This window comes from Tursiops truncatus, chromosome 16, assembly GCF_011762595.2.
Source record: "Tursiops truncatus isolate mTurTru1 chromosome 16, mTurTru1.mat.Y, whole genome shotgun sequence".
Classification (NCBI taxonomy): domain Eukaryota; kingdom Metazoa; phylum Chordata; class Mammalia; order Artiodactyla; family Delphinidae; genus Tursiops; species Tursiops truncatus.
This window is the reverse complement of record NC_047049.1, coordinates 28,573,310-28,597,396: the sequence shown is the minus strand read 5'-3', so window position 1 is coordinate 28,597,396 and position 24,087 is coordinate 28,573,310. Positions and strand designations below refer to the sequence as shown.

The window sequence follows — 24,087 nt, the reverse complement described above, 5'->3', positions numbered from 1 at the left end:
AAGGATTAAATGAGATATAATATAAAGTGCCTTGCAGAGGGTAGGTGCTCAAGAACTGTTTATTGTCTTTCTTTCAAAGAAATTAGGGCCACTGACACCAATTAAGAGATTGCCAATGGGAGGGAAGCCCAAAAGGGAGGGGATATCTGTATGTATATGGCTGATTCATTTTGTTGTGCAGTGGAGGCTAACATAACATTGTAAAGCAACCATACTCCAGTAAAATTTAATAATAAAAAAAAAGAGATTGCAACTTTAGTAGATGGTCTAGACTAGGACAGCAACAGTAAGACCAAAGGAAAAGTAAGAAATACCAAAGGCAGTCAAACAGGCAGGAAGGACATTTAGCATTGCATCAAAAAGGTTTTATTATACTCACGAACTAAAAGAAACATTCTTTTAGGGATAACCAAAATATGGTATATCCATACAGTGTAATATTGTTCAGAAATAAAAAGAAATGAAGTACTGATATATGTACAACAAGGAGGAACCTTTAAAACATTATGCTAAATTAAAGAAATCATTCCCAAAGAACCACCTATTGTGTAGTTTCATTTATATGAAATACCCAGAATAGGCAAACCCACAGGGACAGAGGTATATTAGTGGTTGCCTCCATCTGGGGGGTGGGGGAGATTGGGGGAGATAACTAAAGGATGTGAGGTTTCCTTTTGTAGTGATGAAAATGTGATTGTGATGGTTGCACAACTCTGTGAATATACTAAAAGCCATTGAAGTGTATACTTTAAGTGGTACGTGAATTGTACTGAATGTGAATTATATAACAATAAAGCTATTTTAAAAAGATTAAATAAGACAATGCTTATAGCACCTTGGAAGTGCTCAATAAATGTAGGCTGATGATATTACTAATATTGTTGTTTCCAGAAGAAAATACATTTAATGTCAATTTTTTCATGCATGTAATTGATGAGAATCATCTACACTCTTAATCTCAAAATTATAAAACCATTATGTAATACAGAGGAAACGTTAAGAAATCTCAGCAATGGTCTAATAACCTAAACTCCGATAAATATTTAAAACAATCAGAAATAATAACGGTGATACCAATGAAGTCTTCCTCAACTACTTCAGGTGAAGTTTACTGCTTCTTCCTCTGTAATTTATCTATTTGTATTTCCATCACACCATTATCTATTGTATATGACATTTTTCCCACTAAAGTGTGAGTTCTATCAGAGCAAGGACTATGTCCATTTGTTTTTGTATCCTTTGGGAGAGCATATTGCAGTGCTGGCACACAGTAAGTGCTTAATAAATGTTTATTGAATGAGCATTTAACTGAAAATTCGTGGATTTTTTGCCTGAACTCCTGTTTCGGCCTCCCTAAAAAAAGAGGAGGAGAGGGTTTTGAAAGGTGACCAAATGAACAATTACAACTCACATCTCTACATGACTAACAAATGAAAACACCTCAACAAGTGATGTTTTACTAGTTTTGCCACAGTCTTAAACTTCCAAGGATCTCAGGAACAGGGAAATAACCTGAAACAGGTTATTTAGCCCTAGGAAAACCCTGAAAAGTTTACATAATCAACCCACGATCCCTGCCATCACTACTAAAGTAAAATGGATGAGAAGCCCCTCCCAGCTCCTGATCTTGCTGCTGCCTTTCAGTGAACATTTCCCCCTTCTGGCTACCATAAGTATTAATATTAGTAACCAGTGTAGGAAAGCCTTGTTCCTCCAAATGTGGTCCCGAGACCAGCAGCATGGCAAGACTGGGAGTTTGTTAGAAAAGCAGAATCTCATTTTTAACTATTAGATCCCCAGGTGATTCACATGCACATTAAAGTTTAGGCTTTACTTCAGTAGAGTTGGCTACTATACCTGGTCTCTAGATTCAGACTGTCTAGACTTGAACTCCACAACAAACACGCTGAAGTACCTTAGGAAAATCACCTCACCCAGAGGTTCTTAACGTGATGTACACTTTAGAAACATCTGGGGAGATTTTATTTTATTTTTTTTTTTTTTGCGGTACGCGGGCCTCTCACTGTTGTGGCCTCTCCCGTTGCTGGAGCACAGGCTCTGGACGCGCAGGCTCAGCGGCCATGGCTCACGGGCCCAGCTGCTCCGCGGCACGTGGGATCTTCCCGGACCGGGGCACGAACCCGCGTCCCCTGCATAGGCAGGCGGACTCTCAACCACTGCGCCACCAGGGAAGCCCTGGGGAGATTTTTAAAGATCACAATGCCTTAGCTCCACTAGAGATTGATTTAATTAGCCTAGGACCCAAATTTTTTTTTTTGCGGTACGTGGACCTCTCACTGTTGTGGCCTCTCCCGTTGCGGAGTACAGGCTCCGGACGCACAGGCTCAGCGGCCATGGCTCACGGGCCCAGCCGCTCCGCGGCACGTGGGATCTTCCTGGACCGGGGCATGAACCCGCGTCCCCTGCATCGGCAGGCGGACTCTCAACCACTGTGCCACCAGGGAAGCCCGGACCCAACATTTTTTAAAGCTCCCCTAGCTAGGGGAATGCAGCCAGAATCACTAATTTCTCTAAGCTTCTATCAAATGGGACAGTTTATACCTGCTTCAAGGGGTTGTAAGGAAAAAATCTTATCACCTTTGAAGAGCTTTTGGCCCAGTACTTGGGATGTATAAGTGCTCAATAACTGGTAGTTATTATTATCAGACCTGGAAACCTGGAAATGAATTGTCCTATAGCAGGGATAAAAAAGAACAGACTCAAAATACTAGTCTGGTCCCGTCCTACAGGTAGGTACCTGCCAAACTCATGAGGTACAAAAGAAAGGACACAGTCAAAGAACTCATTATCCCCGGGACGAGCTCTCTTAGCAACCAACTGTTGATTGAAGCTTCAAGGAAACTACAATGTGTCAGGTAAGGGGCACCATCTCTGCAAGGTGTCAGAAAAGGCCAGCACCTTAATTTGGAATGTATTGATGGAGGGTGGGGGAGCACTATTTCAGCAGTTCTGTAACACAGGAAATCCCTCTTACCACACCCTGATTTACACTGATTCTTGATACACACCACATGTGTCCTCAAACCTCTTTTTCCCGTCCCCCCAAATTTTCAATTGTTCTGTTCCACATTTAGGTGATGAAAACTTAAAACCTGCGGTTATAACTTCTATGAGAAATTTCATTTTGAAAGCTTTCTAAATTTCAACTTTACTGCCATGAGGGAAACAGAAGAAACAAAAGACCTCAGTCATCCACTAACACAAAAACCCCTAGTGAAGACATTTAATAAGTGTTAGATTTCTGCTGCAAGCTGTTGAAAATCCTGACCTTTGGACTGGGGTATCATTCATTTGCTTCTACAAATGTTCTATAAAACAGCAGCATTTATTTTCCTAATGGTTTCAAGTTATGTTTACTTTCACCTATGGGTTTTAACTTGGCTAAGCCTGGACTACAGTTTCTTTTGAATCTACAGCTCATTGAATTTAACCTGAGTCTACTCTTCCAAAAGGATTCATAATGGCCAGGGAAATAAGTTCACAATCTGGTTTTTTTTTCCAACAATTGCAAAGAAATAAACACCCAGATGAAAAGAGTGTACCTATTAGGGCACTGAGAGAGACACAAAGATCCACCTCAATGGTGATTACAAACATTTTTTAAAGCGTGCATGGTTTAGTGACTACCACCAAAAGCTCATGTTCTATTTCCAGCTCCTCTGCTTACTCAGTATGGGCCTCCTCTGTGGTAAACGAAACCCTCTCACTGGATGCACCATGATAGCTAATCAATGTCTGAACTTAAAAGGCTTTTAAATTCTTTGTTGGAAGTCTCCTCAGTGATACTGGCACCCACAGAGTACTCTCAAAAGTCCCCTCTGTGCCATTCTCTGGACTAGTTCTAACCTCACCCTGGGTTTGGATTCCAGTCTCAAAGGAGTCTGAGTTTCAGGTGTCAAATCTACAAAAATGGCATCCTGAAGCTGGTCCAGAAGTTTATCAATAAAGAACAGTTCAAAAAGAATCTGGGACTAAACTAGAGCCTAGCACACCTACAAGCAAACACAGCCTCTCACAAAGAAACAACAGGCCCATTCTAGCCTTCCTATTTCAGACTGGCCCAAACACTGCAGAACACAAGTACCCACCTGGTTCACTGAAGTAGAGTGGAGGGATTATCATTAGCTGTGTATACCTCATTTAAGAGTATCAGACTTGAAGACAGAGGTACTGAGTTCTAATCCCAGTTCTGCCACTTAAAAGCTGTATTACTCTGAGCAACTTTTTTGAGTCTGTTTTCTCATTTATAATATAGAAATGCCAAAATTTTAAATAAACTTACTATACACAGCTCCTGTGAGGATCTGAGGAGTTTTTATAATTCTATAGTTCTATAATTCTATAGTTCTTTAAATTTTAAAGAACATTACAAATGTAAAGTGTGATTATTTTTCTCCTGCAAGCTGATTAGGGAGCTATTCAAAAATGGCTACTTCTGCCTTCTTTAGTCTGTTTCTCACAAAACATTGTGTGAGGTCTTTATAAGTGTCTCTTCTTTGGCTGAATAGTATTCAAATTCAGAGTAGCTTTAAAAGATGAGTGATAGCTAGGATTTCTTTCAAATCACACAGTGATATACTATTTGAACAAAAAAGTTAAAATATTTTTAGTGTCACTTTCTATCTGTATCCAAAACTTTTAAAATCACTTGTTTTACAAAAGAAAACTGTACTTTGATGCACAGGGTTAGTTTTGCTGTGACTGTTTTCTTGACATTTGCTCAAAGAATGCATTATAGCTAAAAGGATTAAAATGGATAAGGGTGGTTAAAAAGACATTGGGGAAAATAAATAATTTAGATCAAGTTCCAATACGAAAAAGATATGATTCTACAGCACTGCTTTGTTAGAAACTACAGACAAATAGCAAACAGAGAAGTTCTTGCAAAAAAGTACCAATGAATTAGAAAGAATGGTTAAATTACAACTCATCCACATATGGATTATTCTTTAGCCACTGAAAAACAGCCCATAATTTCTGACTAAAAGGTTATCTAGATAAGCAAGTTGTACAAAAATGCAACTCCACTTACACATTTAAATTTTTATATACATATGTATGCACAGAAAAAGGTCTAAAAAGGTACATGCCAGACTGTTGAAAGTGGTTATATCTATGATATATGTATTATTGAATTTATATTAATGAGCATGCATTTCATTGGTGTTAATAAAATAAATAAAAAGCCTAAAACTTTAAAAGTAAAAATATGAATAAGGAAGTTAAGCATTAACCAGAAATAGACTATGAAATTTTTAAAAAGCAGAAACAATGAATGGAAGAGCTATTATTCTTTTTAGTGTATTAAGCTACCCAATAAATGGCAAATAATCAGTCAACAAGTATACACTGAAGAACTACTAGGCAAAAGACAGCTACTAGATGTTGTAGCAACAACAAAAATGATAAAATCACTACTGTCACAGTGACCTATAATCTAGGGGTTAAGCCAAGTCTACATGAACATACACAAAAAGATACCTGAGAACATTGAGGCAGAATATGAAAATAGCCAAAAGAGTGATTTTTATACAACAAATACCTTGGAAATTCAGGCTCAATAAACACTTCATGAATGAATAAATGAGATCGTGAAGAATTCATAGAGAAGGAGGACAAATTTGAGCAGGGTTCTGAAAGACAGGAAGAATTTAGAAGTGGGTAAAAAGTGGGCAGACAGATGATGGAGTGCGAAATCCGGAGGGTTAGAAATTAAGAGAATAGCAGAATGAGTAGGAGCTCTGTGACAGGAAGCTACACCATCTGCTTGTGAATAAACTCAGGTTCCTGTGGGGAAGAGGAGAGAAGAAGCTGGCCAAGGAAGGTGGGCTGACTCTAGAGGGCCTTGGAAAACTGGAGGAGAATGAGGAGGATTTAAGTTAGACAACGGATAACCTTGAAGGTTTCTAGCTAGGCAGTGACAGGAGAACGTGGAGCTTCAGAAAGATTAATGAGGCAGGAGGATGAAGAGAGGCTGGAGAAAGGGAACCCAGTTTCCTTAGACAAAGATGACAGAATAGATGGGAGACGAAGACTGCCCAAACCAGATGGAAACAGACATGAGGTAAACAATCATAATTTTCATTTAGCCCCATTCTCAAACTTTCAAATCAGACTCAAGTTAATATAAACCCCAGAGGAAAGGCCTTTGAAGCTGTCTTGGTAGAAGAATGAGGAATATTGTGCTGTTATGCTATAATGGGGGTGGTGAAAATCACCTACTTCATAGTGAGACTGTCCTGGATCCAGCCACAGCTCTGCCACTTACCAGCACAGTTACTTACTTTGTGTAGAATATATAACCTCTTTGCTCCATAGTTTCTTCATTGTAAATGGCTATAAAAGTGATCTCTACTTGAGTTTAACAAACTCTCAGTTCAAAGAGAAAGATAAGGAAGAGAGGTATGAAGGAAGGGTTTTCTTGAAACTTCACCCTTATCAGTTCCCTTTACCCTTCACAAGGTTTCTCTGGCCTCAGAACTTGAAAGAAGAAAAATGCAGAGTATGGTTCTAGTATATAAATAAAAACAAAGTAATTCTAAAATTGCCCAATAATTTAATGGTAACTTTCCAACAACTTTTTCAAATATTCTTATTTTTCTGCTTTTTTTCCTGCCATTTCCCTTACATCAATGACACTGTTGATCCATTTCTAGTATTCTTTTCAATTCATCTGCTTCCAAAATAGTTCTATCCCACTGGATAGAACTAATAAGTTCTATTCCATTGGATCAGATGCTGTCCTATTCCTTCAAATGTCATAAAGTGTGACAATCATCTCTTTCAATTGTTCATGTGTCTCCCTGTGATTATTCTTTTGCTGTTTTCCCTAACAACTATTTTGTGTCCTAACCCACTAGACCTTTGAGGGAGGGTCTATAGCACACATTTTTTTTTACTGCTCCACGATACTTAGTATAGGGCTTTTGAGTGCCTGATACATGAATAGATGAATAAATGAAATAGTGAATGAACCAAAGACTGGATCCCTCTTATCTAAGCACAGTGAAGAGAGAACAGGACTGGGTTCTAATCCTGGTTGTACTAACTACTGATCTTATGACCTTAAGCAAGTCACATGTCTCTTCTGAGTCCCTATTTCTTCATATACACACACATACACACGTGCATGCTCACACGTTTGTCAACAGATTGATTTAAGAATTAAATGAGATACCACATGTAAAACACAGTAAGAACTCAATAAACAGTAGCTATTATTAGCATTATTATTATTTACCCTTAAGGCCAGGTCAAGCTCCCTCCTCCTAGGCACCAGTCCTGACTACTCCAGCTCTCACTTAATCTCCTTCTCTGAACTTCTATAGCCCTTACAGCTTGTTCTACATCCTTTAACCTTTGAATATATCCTATCTTGTTCCCATTGCTATTATTTCCTACATGCCTTGTATGTCTGAGATCTTTGACTCACAGAATCTCAGAATTAGATGCTACAAACAGATAATGTGGTCCATTTTCTTCATTTTATGGATAAAGAGGGCTTCAGGAGGTTAACAACTTGCACAATGACACATTTAGTTAGTAGAAAAACAAGTTCATTAACAGAGGCTCCGCTTAAGCCTTCAGGTTTAATGGGTGATGTCATTCATTGAGTCCCTGCTCCCCAACTCTTTACCTAGGTGGCCTTGGGCAAGTTATTTAACCACTCTGTGCCTCAGTTTCCCCATTTGTCAAATGGGAAAATACTACTTTCCTTATAGGGTTGATAAAAGGATTAAATGTTAATCTATGTAAATTCCTTAAAATAGTACTTGACACATAAGAAGCACCCAACAATGTTAGGTAATATTATTATATTATTACTATTATTAAGCTGCAGGGGGAACATCCATTCTTCCATAGTATTTCAAAGATAATGACCCAAATCTGAGCAATTTAACTTTTGCATTCTCATCTTCCATCTCTCAAGGTGTTTCTGCCTTTCCAAAGCAAGTAAAAAATAAGGTCCTGGTTTAATCCCCAACTCCCTCAATACAAACATACGATACAGATATGTACCCCATCTTTTCTAAATATGCAGCTTATATTTTTCACTCTTCATTCTTCACCACACAAAAAGCAAAACACATGCATTAAGGTTTGTAAATAACATAAATTTTTGTTTGACTTAATGTGTCTGTTCCATGCAATGTGATGATGGTTATCTATATGGATTTTTATGTGTATGTCAATCCCAGTGTGTTTTGATTGTAAATTCCTAGAGACAAAAACGATGTCTGCTTAAGTCAATCAAACATAAATTCTGGGGCACTTGGACTAAATTAGATCAAGTATTCAGAGCAGAATTTCAGAAAAATTTAGAGAATGAGAGAGGATTAATGAGGATTGGCTCAGCAGAAGGCTTAATGAAACAGGGGACTTGGGCAGAGCTTTGAAGGACAAGTAAAAATTTTAATTCAAGACAGAAAATGAGTGTTCGAGGTAGAGGGTATACTATGAGCGAAGTGGAAAGGCTTAGCAAAGATTATTCTGACTAAAGTAGAGTGATGATACTCAAGAACATTGAGAAATTCTATTGAATATGTAAGACCAGAGCACTTTGAGAGTACAGTTCATGTTCTATTCCTCTTGGGTAGCCCCAGTATCTTGACTAACCTTGGCATTTGGTTTATAATTTAAAAAACATGTATTGAATTAAGCAAAATTACACTGCTTTTCACTGTACTTAAGTGAAGAAAACTGATCATGAAACCAAAAGACAAAGGAGTTCAACAAGGTATCTATACATCCTATAGAACTAGCCTCTAGTCTACAAATTGTATTTACTTTGCCTACATCACCACCATGGACAAGTGTAAAAAATAAAACACACCAAATTCTTTCATGCTCATATATTCATATGCTCTGTCTCTCTCTGTCTCTGTCTCTCTCTCTCTCCTTCTGTCTCACACACACACACACACACACACACACACACAGTTCAGAGTTCCAATCCATTGCCTCATAGATCTAGACAGCTGAAAACTTGAATAAGGTACTAAGAAGCACAGAAGTTAAGAGTCTTAACATTTAATCCATTCCGATGAAGGATTCTCAGAAGAGGCTCCTGACTCTACGAGCCCAGACCATGTGACTGGCAGGCTAAACAGGCCCAGGGAATTTTGAAAGAAACTTCTTTGCTTCCATGATGTACCCATCCCACCAGGAGGCCTTGGGAGGACAGGAGAGAGAATATAAATAAATATGGCAAGAGAAACAGTGATATTTGGTATTGGCAACAGCAGCACAATTTGTGTTGTATAGGAACACATAACTCTTTGTGGATTACCTTTAGCCCCAATGATCAGGTGATAAATTATACAAATGTGGTTGTGATTGAAAGACCTATTTACTAGACTATTTGATTCACTGAAATTATTTAAGCCACCTCTACAAGCAGTAGACCAGAGTTTCCAGATCTCCTCTCTACCACTTCCAGCACTATATAGATCCACAATGACTAAACTGTGACTAAATGGCATGATAACTATATCTTTAGATACCACATTCAAATTCACAGGGGTACAGTGAGCTGCAACTAGCACTCAGGACCTGGTACCAAATTTCAAACATTATAGAAAATGCACCCACTTTGTTTCCAAAAGGCAGAATAAAACATATATAAAACTTCAGGTGATTTCTGACACCCTTTAATACAATATTAAATTGTGTCAAATCCTTCTAAAGTTGCTGGTAGACAAATCATGAAAAGCCAAATAGTGGCGTTGGAATGGAGGCTTTTCTTGGCCTAAAAATCTCTAGAAACTGCTTTTGACTGATGCTGCTGAAGTGATAAGAGGTCAGGAGTATGTAATTTGACAACCATAGCTGGGCCTCATTCATCCTCCCAGCCTCAGCATCAAAAAGGCCTGGAGCTAGCTGCCTGCTCAATGAGTAAATTCATGAGTGAATAAATGTTACAAAGTAGTAGCCTGTTTTTACTCTGTGAAAGAAGGAAGGGTAACAAAAATTATCAAGCAAATTCTAAAACCTTTATTTTATATACCCTATAAGAACCGAATTAATTTAGTTTTAAATTATCTGTCCTTCAAACATGCTTCATAACTCAAACTTCATCAAGTTCAGTTATAACACACTTTAGCTAGAGTATATGAATGTGTGCAATGATTTGGAAAAGAAGAATGGGAGAGGGCAAAGTCATTATCCATGTTGAAAACATGTCCTTCCCCTCTCCAATGGAGTAAAAGAACTTATAATAGCCTCTATTTTCCTATAGGGCCAATTCCATTTTACTATGCTTAAAATTCAACATTCTCATCATCTGATCTGGATTTAACCAACCAACCTTTACTCTCACACATGTACTTTCTTCTTTTTTAATTACATATTTTGGAGCTAACAAAAATACATTAGCACTTCTTAAAATTCAAATTAGACATAATTCTAGAAATATGAGCTTTTCTTAGAATAATTTCTAACATGTGCTTTTCATAATTTTTAAATTATAAACATTACTGAAAAAAAATATGCAAATAGGCTTCTATAAAAAAGAATCTGTTATGCTTCTAGCAACATGAACTAATATAATTTCTAACATGTACCTTCTATTAGGCAGGTGGTCTCCTTATTACCCAAACACATATTTAGGCTTTGCCTCATGCTCTTTCCCTTGAATGAAATGTCCTCTCTCATCTCTACTTCTCCAAAGTCTAGGCATCTTCCACAAGGCCCAACCTAACTCCCACCTAAGTCTGGCCAGTATTCATCTCTACTTTTCCTGTCATATCCTGGCAAACAATTTTGTTCCACTTAGCACTTGTGGAACAAGTGCTGTACTGTCTTTGTGTTACTCTTCAGTTTTATCATTATAAATGTTATCTCACTAACAAGCTATTAGATCATTGACAGCAGAGACAGTGTCTTTTGAAGGGGAAAGGTCAAGTATTTTGTAGAGTATCCTTCAATTTGACTAGTGTTTTCTCATATTTACAGAGTTATGGATTTGGGGAAAGAATATCACAAAGGTGAAGTGCCCTTCTCATCACATGGTATCAGGGAATACATGATATCAACATGACCTATCTGCTGATGTTAACCTTGATCACTTTGTTGAAATGATATCTGACAGCTTCTCCACTGTGAAGTTACTATTTTCTGCTTTATAGACTCTCTTCTTTAGAAACAAGTTGTTAAATCCAGCCCACACTCAAGGGGAAAACAGAAGTTCCACATCCTAAAAGTATCAAAGTATTGGTGGTCCTATGCTAAAACCACCACAATAATTAATTAATTAATTAACATTATGAGAGAGATGCTTTGAGGCTACGCAAATATCGTGCTTTGTCTTAAACCTCGCCTACTTATTTTAACACTGATTAGTGGATCTTGCCTACAGCAATGATTACTGTTGTGCTCTAATGTTGATATAGGGCTGTATCTTTTATTTATTTGATAATCTGCATTTTGTCCAGCATGAAACTAAACACAGAGCAGGTAATCAATAAACACTTGTTAAATGTAATTGGATTTCAAGAAACATTTATGTAAAATAAAGTGAGATAATGAAAGGTGGATAAGTTCAAGGCAAATATGTATTTTGGCAGTTGTGCTGTTCTTATGTCATATGTCTTGATTGATGGAATGGGAATAGAAAGATAAAGAATTAACTACCTCACCTCTACTAAAACTAGGAGAACTTCCTGGAGAAAGGAAAACAATAATAATAGTCATATAGTGCCTTAAAGTTTACAAAGTGTACTCCACATTCATTATTTAGGATTTCAGAAGCTCTCAGAAGAGAAAATTTTCAGGAGACGAAGATTGAAAAAACATTTAAATTTGTGAAAAGGCACTATTAATTTGGGAATTGTAAAATTAGGTGTAGAAACTACATAAGGCTAACCAAGAAAAGCAAAAGTAAAGGCAAAGAAGAAACAGATACAATAAAAAATAGTGTGGGTCTAGTGCAAGGCTTTAAATCAGGTGGTAAAGTTGATTTAATGCACAGTATAAAACCAAGACACTTAGACTACCAAAGATAAAGAGTACATAGTTAAAATAATGAAGTATGTCATTAAAATAAATATTAAGAATGGACTTCGTGTGAAAATGCATTGAAGGTGAAAAATGAATGGAATCTTTATGTATGTGTTTACTCATTTCTTCATCGGTAACCTCCATTTTTCCAGTGCCTTTAACAGGCTCTTAACCTAGTATGCAGCCAAAAATATTTGCAGAAGTTCTACTATGTGTCATACATAATGCTAGACATTTTAGGATATACAACAATTAGATATGGTCCCTTCCTATAAAGAATTTGCATTCTAATTGAAAAGGTAAAACAAAAATACATATATATATGTTTAACTTTTCATATATATATATGTGTGTGTATACACACACACACACACACACATATATATATATATATATGAAAAGTTAAAAAGCAAAACAAGGCAGAAGGGGCCAAAAGAACAACATAATGAGAAAGAACTGCAATAGTCCAGAGAAAAAAGAGATAACTATGAAATGACCTGTTCAGGAAGGGCTTGTGAAAATAAGAGGCATTTGCAATGGGTCTTCAAGAATTGGGTGGAGTGGGTGGTGAGATTTTAACAGAGCCAAGAAAAAGGCATTTAAAGCACAGATAGAATGGCTGAACAAAGGGGGTTGAGATAAAGGTGTTTTAAGGAAACAGTGAAAATAAAGCTGAGCTGTAATAAAAGTTTTATGAAAACATAGGGTACAAAAGGTAAGCTGAGATTTAAAAAGGCTTTGAATGCCAAGTTGAGGAGTTTGAACATTTTCTGTAAGCAATCCAAAAATAATCAAAGTTTTCCAGCAAAAAAGTGACATGATGAATATGATATTTTAGAAATATTAAGCTGGCTTTTGATGTGCATAATAAATGGTGTATATCTTGATTAAAGATATGGTTATGGCAGTAAAGAGACAGGCATACAAATAAATCACACTGAATATACAACAAAGAGACAGACTGCAGCAAAATAAACTTAAGAACAAAAGATTAACCCAAGATTTCTTTGTTAGGAGCAAGAAAAGCATAACATCACATAGATAGGCAAAGGGTAAGACTCCAAAATATGAAGAACAATCCTATTTTTTATTTCCTCCATCATCATCATGTTTATATGAAGTTCAAGTTGCCTACGCTAAGAGTGGAATAAGTAACTGTATTAAAGGACTAACTAGAGAAGTTCCCAAAGTTTATGTAAACAGTGACTTTAGAAAGAGAAAATGCAGCTGCATTAATATGCTTTAAAAGTTTTTGGAAAATATAAGCCACATGACTTGTTAACTGCCCTATTAATTCAGGGGAAAACAATAACAAAAAATCACATCGAGGTAGCAATATGAATGAATTAACTAGAAAAGTGTATGTTACCCAAGCTGGAACTATCAGTTCATTTTAATGTTCGTATATAACAAAACTAAAGATTAGTCTCTTCTTTCATTACCACACAAAAAAAATAGCCACCCTATGTTCTCCACCTCCATTCCTTAAAGACAATTCTCCCTAAAAATTCTCCCTACATTCTCTTAATCCTCTCAAACAATTCCCTAATTCTATCTCCTTTCTTCTGCATAAACTTTGGTCTACCGCATCTTATTCACTCCTTAAACCCACTTTAAAATACAAAACATATATGTTATAAATTTCCTGAAGCTGCCTTTAATAAAAGTAGGAATACTTAGCCTTCATAGTGCTTTGCGGTTGACAAAATATCTTATACAGATACCTCTCAGAACCCTCACAGAAGCAATGCAGAGCAGGTATTATCACATCCATATATTACAGAGAAGCAGCAAGCCCAGGGCCACATATTCGTAAGTGATAGAGCCAGGCCTGAAATACAGGCTTTGTGAGTCCAAATTCCATATTCTATTCCCTATGTCACTCAATTTCATAATGTGCCAGTAGCTGTATCTAATTATTCAAAATGTATGTTATTATTCTATATTATGTTTAAGACAATACATCCCTTTTTAAAAAAAATAAGGTACTTATGCCAAAATGCCTATTACAGGGCCGTTTACTGAGAAGACCTAATTATTTTGAGAGGCTCATTATGATGACAGTTATCACTGGATTAAAAGTGACAACTGAAGTATAACATTTGCAAAATTGCTGAGACTATACCAAAACCATTTTTGCCTTTAATTCTGCAATGCAACATGCAACAACAAAGACAATATGGGTGATTTAAGGATATGTGAGCATCAAAGGGCAGAAACAGGGCACTCCTACTCTCTTTAACTGTGCTAAGGCCTCAAATACTGATATAGTTCAGAGCATCTTATTACCAAGGAGACATTAATCAAAAGGAGTTCAGCTAGGAGCAATAAAACAGATTAGCGTTGGGAAGGACTGACTTTAAAGAAAGTTTTAAAAGAATTAAATCCAGGTAGTCTAGATAAAAAACAGCTATGAGGAAAACTTTTTTTGAAGCTGACACAACAAAGAAATTATTTTGAAGGTAAATGTCTAAAAAAATGCAAAGAGGAGTAACCAAATATTTAGAGAATATAAAGGGAAAATTCAGGAAAAATTTACCAGTGAAAACCTATGGGACAAAAAAACTCTCCCACAGGAGTGGTGAAAACTACACTCCTAGAGATATTTAATACTATGTTGGACAAAACGAGAAAAGGATTCCATATGGAATGATCCTGTACTGAACCCTGAAGTGGTGGAAGGATTGAAGATGACCTCTTAGATCTTTTCTGTTTCTGGTTTTTTCCTAATTCTATGAAGTTTTATGGGGCACGGCCTTCTGCCAATATCCTTTCTCACCATGATGCCCACTTTCTCCTTGTACAAAGGGAAACAAATTGTATCCTTCATTTTAAGCATATCTCCCACTCTCAATGAATAGGTAATATAATCCGAGGTACAAGTTTGGGAGAAAAAGGCTAATTCCTAAACTTATAATAGTCCTTTTTTTTCCCACAGTGGTTCCTGGGGCTCTTACAAGTTTTTTCACAAACTAAAGAGGAAGTAGTTCAAATGGACTCAAAGAAGAGCTGTTTCATCAGGAAAACCATTAATATTCTCCCTTCTTGTATCCGAACACAGAGCTGACAGTGACCCTGGGAGCTATAAAGCCCCAGGTCAAATTACCATCAGAGCTGCTGTTCAGGATTATCTTTTACCTTTCAGCATTTTATGATGAGTGACAGCAAAATCTACTGGCAATCCACATTTTTATAGCAATGATATTTACCTTTGAAAAGATGTAGCCTTAAACACCTACACACTTTGCCAATGCTGTAAAAGAGTAAGTCTAATTCAGGATTCAAACTCAAGAAGCCTCAGTCTTGCCCTCTTTCTCCAGTCTGGCACTTTAAAAAAAAGGTTTCTCAGCCAACCTTGAAATAGATCCAAACTCTCCAGAATTCCCATTCAGTGAAAGCCCCAGAAAATACAAGGGCTTTTCCTCATTTTGCTGATTTATAAGGACAAGATGTAACAAAATCCAGGGAGCTCTGAGAACATGTCCCTGAGCCCTTTAAAAATAAAACTGTAGCTCATGTATGAGAAGGGACAACAGGGCAGAGATAGCTCTCCAGGAATGGATGCTAATGCCTCTTCTACCCAATCTAAACAACCTCAGTGGGTGAAGACCCATCAATTGCCACCTTGCCCATTTGAAAGAAACTCTGTTCCTCTACCCACACAGCAAGTTCATAGTTATTAACACCAAACCCTCTAAACAATTTTCTTAAATACCATTTTCATTTTTCCCTAGTAAAAATGAGACTGTTCAAAGACTGTAAAAAGATTGGCCTCTCACACTGGAATAGGATCTGGCATTTTCAAAAGCCCTTCCAACACTTAACTCATCTGATCCTGGCAGGAAAGGCTGGCATTTATAATCCCATTTTGAAACTGAGAAAAAAAAAGTGCAACTCTGAGACTGCAACTCTGAGATTAGGCAGTCTAAAGAAGAACCCACTGTGAAAAGTTTCAAACCTTCCCAACAATGGACCAATCTAAAAAGGATTATTCCAGAAAACTTTAGAGTGGGATTCAAAAGAGGCTGAAGCCCTCCGTAGCCTCATCTCAGCAAAGCAAAGAATAAGAAAAACAAAAAGGCACTTCCTTTAATTTTAGAAAGGAAACGTGACCCTGCCCCTTTATGAACCTGACTGGATTTTCTCAAGAAACCCACTGCACCTTCTCCCTATAGGACTAGCCAGTCATAAGTTTTGGCTACTAGTTCTCGGCCTCTGAGACTCAGCCACCGAAGAAAGGCCAGCAGCCTGGACAAGGACAACCTGATGAGCCCCCTTTGTGTAATCACGTCAGGAATCCCACACTCCAGTTTCCCCTCGCCTACAGCTACCAGTTTTTCAGGTGAGCTTCAACCTGGCCCTCCTCCAAATCTGCACCCCACACGCACACATACCGATTGCTGGCTCCCACTCCCCAAACTTCACCCACCCAACAAGAGTGGGGAGCAAGTTTCTCACCATCCTCATAGTTTTTGAGATAGTAATCCGGGCCGGGGCCCCCACGGCTTTTTGCCGGGTTCCTCAGATTCTGGAACTGCAGGAAGTCGGTCCTTTTGCCCCCGAAGCGCAGAAAGGCAGGTGAAAGTCCCCGGGCCAGGGTCACCAGACGCTTGGAGCTGCAGGGATAGAGAAGGAGAAAGGAAAGGATCCGGGGGACAAGCGAGAGGATGCGGGGCACCAGCAAGGCCCTCTTCCCACTCTCTGTGGAGTTATGCCTGGCGCCCCAGTCCGCCCATTCTTGGGCCATGGGGCTCCGGGAGCTACGCCTCCCGCGCCCAAATGGTCGTGGCCCCCTCCCTCAGGCACCCCGACGATGCTCACCAAAAGTAGTATTTACAAAGAGTTAGAGATTGTGTTTGTTAATAGTGTGTGCATAAGGTGGGGGGTGCCCTTCTGCTGAGAACACGGGACTAAGGCGCAGTTGCGGGGCTTCTGCCCCTGCCTGAAAAGCTCTCCCGGAGGAGACGCACAGCGCACGGACCCCGGGCTCCGACTTTTGCCAAACTTCTGGGCTGAAAGACGGGATCTGCCTCCTCTGCCCCAGGGGCATCGCAACCTCCGTGGAGAAGGTGAAACCCGCCTTCTTTCTCTCGGATCATGCACCTGAGGTCAAGTTAATTTTTTTTAATGCCAAAGCTGATTTTCCTTTTCCACTACCTTATAACAACTGTATGCATCTCCCAAATCCCTGAGCAAGAGAAATTCCCGGGGTAAATTCTTGCCTTTCTGAGAACACTCCCCAGCCCCGCCTTGCACAGTAAAAGCAATGCCTCTTTGGCCCCTGAAATAATTCAGCCCGATCTCAGGAAAGGTAACGTTCTCCTCTCCACCCCCCGGGTTGGGCTCTATCATTTTTCCTTCCCACTTGGGGCCATTTGGAAGCTCTGAGGAAAATGAAGTTTGCCGAAATGTGGAACCTGCGCGTAGGAGGAGACTCGAGGGGCATCAGAATACTATTTACACCTATTTAGGTTCATGATTTCCATAAATAGGTTTTTCAAAAGCCAAACGCTGCTAATTCGGGAAGGGGTAGAGAAGGAGCAAACAGATGCTCTTAATGCTAAGGGCATCAGCTGTTAAGTTCGGGGTCTCTACGTTATTTTTAACGCTTTGCTGCTTCAGGTTCTGAATATCCAATCCAAATGGTACTAAAGAGTATCTTAAAGGCGGTGGATAAGAGAAAACAGAGAAAAAAACAGACTCCAGTTTTACAGTTTCTAACAAAAGTCGTGGCCGCCTGGAGAAGTCCAGTAGCCGCCGGAAGGATCGCTTGGCCGAGGACTCCGGCACTGCGTTACCCGGCGGGCGCAATCGGCCGTCGTGTGGGCCCACGGCGGGCGAGGAGACATCCGAGCGAGTCCGGCCCAGCAGAAACGGCGTTTCCAACAACCTTCCAGCCGGAAACCTGCACAGCCAGTGCAAATACGCCCCACCAAGGCTTCTTCCCCGAAAAGCCGCCTTCCACAATCTTTTCTGCGACAAGCATTTAGCGAGAACATGAAAGTTTGTTGTTGTTTTTAAGGTCAGAAGCAAAAGAACCCCGAAGGAGTCCGCGTAGCTAGAGAAGCGCCATGCAAGTGGGGCGTGTAGTCGCCCCCCACCTCCCGGACGAGCTCACAGACGCGCGCTGCTGCACGGAAGAGCTTCCGAGGAGGAATCCGGCCGCGCAGAGCTGTTCCCGCCCTCCCAGTGGAGGCGCGGGCAGGAACCAAAACGGCCTCGGCGGCGGCCACAGCAACCACTCAGTCCTCCCGCAACGCTCGCTCCACGTGGAAGAAGCGCCCCACACAGCGCCTCCTGCTACCTGCCGCGTCCGCTGACCTGGCCGAGGCTAGGGAAACCTGGAGAGCTGAGGGGCGGGCGCACGCGAGAAGCAAACTCGAATTTCCCAGAGTGAAAGATACTCAGGAAAGGCGCGGCGGACGCGGCCTCAGAACAGAAAAGTGAGACTGAGAGCTCTCGGAGCTCTTCGAGGGAGCCCACAGCTGAGGCTCCAATTTGGAGGGAAATTTTTTTAACTCAACACTTGGATTCGACATTGTAGACTTTTTTTTTTTTTTTTACCCTGCAACTCTGTCCCTGTTGGGAAGGGATCGTGGTTGCCTTACTGCTGAACAGTAACAACTGGGGAGAGGGTGAGCCCAATTAGAGTCCAAGCCCTAGAGTAATGCAGGGTCCATGATCACAAAACTCCCGGCTTCCTAATCCACCAGTGCTGGATTCAGATCTCCGAAATATCCCCGGGGTACTTCTAGGACACTTTCCGCTCTTCTTATATACGCTATGACCGGAGCGAGGACTTTTTTTTTTTTTTCTTTAAAGAAAAACTAAACTATGCAGTTATCGCAGGAGATTTAAGGAGTAGGGACTGGGGGGGACCATTCGATCTATAAAAAGTATCTTAAAAAGTCCTGAAGTCTGGAAAGGACAGCGGAGGATATAAAATTAAAAATCCGAACCAACTTGCCCACCGCTCAAGCCTCTGCTTAGATTCATTTTCTGTTCTGGGAGTGGGAGAGAACTGACGGAACGATCTTTCCGTGGAAAATTCCACTTTCGTGCGATCCCCGCTTAAACACTCACAGACACACGCAGACAGGCAGACACACACACACACACACACACACACACACACACACACACACACACACACATATCCCTCTCGGGTCTTTGTTGTTCAAGACCTTTTTCTTCACTTTTGTAACTGCCCTGAACCTCTTCTTTCTTTTCGGAAGTAGACGGGGAGGCTAATTGTGGATATATGTAAGCACAACATTTTTTCAGTCATAACTGGTAAGTTTCTGAAATGCCTTCTGCATTGCAAACATGTGCATCTTAATAGAAAACACTGCTTTTCTCAATCACCAGTTACAGCCTCAGCAAATATTCCAGGAGGAGGAAAACCTTTCTTCTCTTTGAGAGATCCGCTTGGCTTTTTTTTCTTCTTCTTCCCCCTTTGGAATGGGGGGATAGGAAGGGGTGGGGGGTGCTACTTTAAAAAAAATGATCCATGAAGCCCCTGCCTTACCTTAAGAAATCCAGCCAGCCATCATGAATGATGGACGGATCCAGCTGCAGAGAGAGGAAGTTCTCATTGACTGTCCTGACTGGGTTCTTGGTGCTCACATCAAGTAGAATCAGGGTCTTTTCCTTCAAACCTGGAGCTCTGTCTACAGGCAAGGGTCTCCTGTCTCCAGCTTGGGAGGAAAGGGAGAGATGGAGCAACAGAGCCAAGATGAGAGCCACCGGGGCTAGGCACGCGGGGGGGCGGGAGTTGCTGGAGGGCATGGCTTCAGGAAAGGCACAGAGCACCCTCATTAAATCCCTCTGATTTAAACCTCTCTTCGTGCAGGGTCTCGCTGGTGACTAATTGTCCATATCTAAAGTGTGTGTCTGTCTGCCTTTTTCCCCCCTTTTTTCCCCTTCCTTTTTCCCCCCTCTCTCTCGTTTTTTTTTTTTTTTTTTCTCTTCTTCTTCAGTGTTTTGGTGCTGGTGGAGCGAACTCACGCCCCTAGCCAGCCTTCTCAGAGACTCGTGCCAAGAGTACTTCACCAGCACCGCCCCTTTAAGAGATTTCAACTGCAGACATTTTTTAACTTTTTAAAGGTAAGGTGAGGCGGGGCGGGGGAGGGGGGAGTAACAGGAAGGGGTGGCGATGTACCCTTCTGATTTAACCCTCTAGGGTCGGGAAGCGGACGGAGGGATCGAAACTGTACAGTTTTAACATTTGGGGTACCGGGCGGGACGTCTTGTTTTTACTTCCCTCCCGGCAAGGCTCTGGGGAGAGCAGTTCTAGCTGCGACCCCGACGCGAAAGCCTCTGCGCCAGTTCTGGGCGTGCTGGAGTAGGGTCTGCACCAGTCGCGCGCCTATTTGTCCTGACAGCGTCAAGGAATGTCGTCTGCTCCAGGCCCTTCCCTTTGGGTTGAAGCAGCGAGAGCAAGGCTGGTTAAGTTGCAGAGGGGTCCTGCGGTGGCGACTGTGATTCCTGCCAAAGCACCGAGGGCAGACGGAGACTCCATGGACCCAAGTATGGACCTCTGCGACGCGCTGGGCAGCAACACAGAAGCCGCCCTCTGACCTGACAGGGCCCAGAAGGAATACACAGAATGACCAGGTCAAAGGGTTTATCCGCCCGTAGGGGAAAAGGGCCCAGGCTGCGCGTGGCTCCGTTCTGCCTGCAGCTGAGGCGAAAGTGTCTTGGGGGTTCAATACACGCTGACTTAGGCCAAGTCAAAGCAACCCTGTCTGTCCTTGGCTAGTCTGGGCGGCGCTGCGCCCATCTGAGCCACTGCTTGCCCACTGTACTCCACTGCAGCAGCAGAGCTACCCGCCCAGACCCTCCTCTAGGTCACCCTGGGCTTATCCCTCCCGAGGGGAACTGCGCCTTTCTGGTCCTGGAGAAGAACAGAGTGATGGGTTTTCAAACTCGGCCCGGAGCCGAAGCCAGAATCTGCCCACACGTAGCTCCTGGATGCTCGAGAAGAGCCAGGAGCTGCGCGATGCACCACCCGCCCTAACTCATGGATCCCCCACCCACAGCACCTCTCAGATCGAGCCCTGGGTCCCCAATTAAAGCGTGGGAAAGAGGCCAGGCCTGGTTTGCTGCAGTCACATCGTCGGGCTCCACTTTCAGCTTATTTCTGGAACAAAATGGGGCTTCTACTTGGCAGATAAAGAGAACTACTTTATGCAGTGTGGGTACGCAGGAGCCTCCCAGGGCCTCCTGATATCAAACAGGCAAAACTCTTAAAATGCAGAGCTAAGGTTTCCCCCAAGGGTTCGTGAGCCAAGGGCAGTATCACAGCCACAGAAAAACACTGAAATGGCAACCTGCCTCTCCTTCCCTCCCCTCAGATAGGATTAAGGAATCTGAAAAGGACTGGAGTAGATGACTTTCAACTGAAGTTCCCGAGGAGCTTCTACCAAACTAAGCAACCAGGAAATACAGAGCTTAGGTTGGGTTAGACGGGGAAGTGCCATGAAGACCTTCTAGAAGGTCTCCATAAAATGAGGCCAAAGAAAGAAAGAAAACCCAAAGCATATTATTTAATGATTTTTAAAACCAAGATGTTAATATACTGAAGAATTAGATGTGGGCTCTGGCCCTAACGCCTGCTTCGTTCAGTTTCTGAAAACTTCTAACATACCTAGATCCTCTAAAATATGTGTGCGTTTCTGTGTAGGGGTGTGTGGTATGGTGTGAGTTTCAACAGAAATTATTGTATTTTTTAAATGTGCACTGAGCACCGCCTAGAGATGGTGACAGCCTGGGGAACAAAGGTTTTTATTTATCTTTGTATCGCCAGAACCAGGCACTTAGTAGGCATTCAATAAATGCCAGTGAGCTAAATTAATGGTAAATCAAATCATGCTCAACACACTAAAATCATATACTGCTCTCAAGAAGAATGTGAAAATAAATACATACTTTTATCTGTCACAGTAAACTGTTAGGTTCCTGTTCAGTAAGTTGTTTTCCCAGTTATTAGCATTTTCCTGGTTATCTCCTTTAGGAAATACTTATCTTGCAAATTCAGAAGCCATTAGTTCATTGCTTATATTCAAAATTAAAACTAATTACATATTTTTAACAAGGAGCCAGATTTTCCAAGGGCCTAAACACCCTCTGGATTACAACTGAATGTATTTTCAGAAGCCACATTAATTGCGACCAGAGGAAGACCACCTGAATGAAATAAAGACGTCACTCACCCACTAGATGTCTATAATTAATGTGCCTTTCAAAAATACCTACTCTTGTGACTAAGAATGAACTTGGGTATAATGAGAATCTGCTTAATTATGAATTTTATCCACAGTTTTTGCTACTAACCTAACCATTCAGTAATTTTTTGGTGGCCTAGTTAAGTTACTTTAACCAGTATTTAATGTTTTCACCAGAACCTGTATGTAGTATAAAAATCAAACCCAATAAAACAGTGCTTTTTTCCTAATTCCTGATGAAAACCATCTCTCTAGTCTGGCCACTGAAATTCTATAGGCATGTCCAGCCTCAGGACATCAAGGCAAATAGAGTGATTCAGTAACATTTAAGGAGTTCCAGATAGCCCTGGTTGACTCTGAGATGACCTGATTGTTTTGTCCTTTAGTCTGGTTTGGGTGTAGTTCTCCAATGGGCTACTCTTTACAAATAGGACCTCCCTCCCCATATCATGATTTTTGTCTTCCTCTCATCTAACCCTAAATTATATTCTGTAAGTAGCTTATTATTGTGTATATTAGATTGATGCTTCTATCCTATCTTCTGTGTGCCAGGTGACAACAGTCTGTACCTCTGTTCTGCCTTAGATTGTAATTTCCTAGGGGACAAGAATCAGGCCTCTGTATAAAATATGAATTATTGGGAACTAGATGCACTGAAGTCTCCTTGGAAATGTTCTGCCTGGTGTTACTGAATGGTCCTTATAGAGAAATTCTTTTAATATCTAGGAGTCTTAAAGTCCCAGATTTGTAAGAAATCTTGAAGATTAACTGGTCCAGTGATTTCTAGACAATAGGATTTCAAAATAAGTATCAGTGTGGAAGAACTGACATATATTTGCCAAATTTTTATTTTGTCTAGTAAGGACCTTAAATCTGTCAACTACTTAATACTATTTTTTCCCAAAAGAAAAGAACGTTTTAACATCCAAAAAAAAAAAAACAGCTGAAATATGTCAAAATAAAAAGCAAGTGTATAAACTGAATAAATTTAGCTTCATGAAAAATCACTATAATGTTTTATCATTTCATCTCAGAGCAGTGGAAATATGCCAGTGACCAACATGGGTTCTAGGACTGGTGGCTGGGAATAATGATATATCCTGTATTTACGGCCAAATTCTACTTTGTAGCATACAGTGTACATACTTTTTAATGATGGTCATCTTGACTACAATAATTTCTTTCCATTCTCCTATGCTTTTTTCTCATTTTTAGCTTGTCACAAACTCATTGACTCCCTTTCCTTCTATTAAACATTCAAAGCCATGGTTATATCTATGCTCTCTTTCCCCTTCTGAGAGAACTATACCTAAATGTCTAATAGCTAGAAAAAAAAATCCTTCCACCATAACTGGGACTGGGAAGCATGAAGCTATAGCAGCCAGTCCACTGTGTCATTGCTGCCTGTGTATTTGTCCATGATAACTACTATTTATTGAGATCTTACGGTCCAGGCATGGTGCTCAGGACCATTATCTTACTGATCTTCTTGAATAACTCTGAGAGGTAGATATAATTCATTATTACCACCTAGTTTACATATGAGAAGATGGAGACTCAGACTTGTTAAGCAACAGCTAATAAGTGGCAACAAGGATTGAAACCCAGGGCTGTCTGACTCCAAAGACTATGTCTGTGTTAACCACTACACTCTACTGTTAGGCTAAAATATTGCATTCCCTCTAACAACTTGTCAGCTTGTTCCAACTTTTCATGGGAAAACCTTGGAATAAGAGTTGGAAGACCTGAGTTTAAGTCCTATCTTTGCAGATTCTAGCTTTGTTACCTTAGGTAATTTTTTTTAACTGTTCTAAGTCATAGCTGCCTACTCTGTAAAATTAAT

The 24,087-nt window shown here is 40.4% G+C and overlaps 1 protein-coding gene across 5 annotated transcripts in view; it reads right to left on the bottom strand.

The window, feature by feature from the left end:
• HPSE2 (heparanase 2 (inactive)) overlaps positions 1-24,087 on the bottom strand; it is a 633,877-nt gene that overhangs the window by 553,531 nt on the left and 56,259 nt on the right. For 2 of the 5 annotated variants that reach the window (XM_033841858.2, XM_033841859.2), the window contains exons 1-2: positions 19,547-23,825; positions 16,477-16,634 (exon numbers count right to left, since the gene is read on the bottom strand). In XM_033841858.2, the coding sequence (XP_033697749.1) occupies positions 16,477-16,634; positions 19,547-19,836 (448 nt within the window). In that variant the 5' untranslated portion in view covers positions 19,837-23,825. Of the gene's footprint in view, positions 1-16,476; positions 23,828-24,087 lie in introns of those variants that run through there. The other 3 variants (XM_073794092.1, XM_073794091.1, XM_073794093.1) reach the window with 3 other exon arrangements.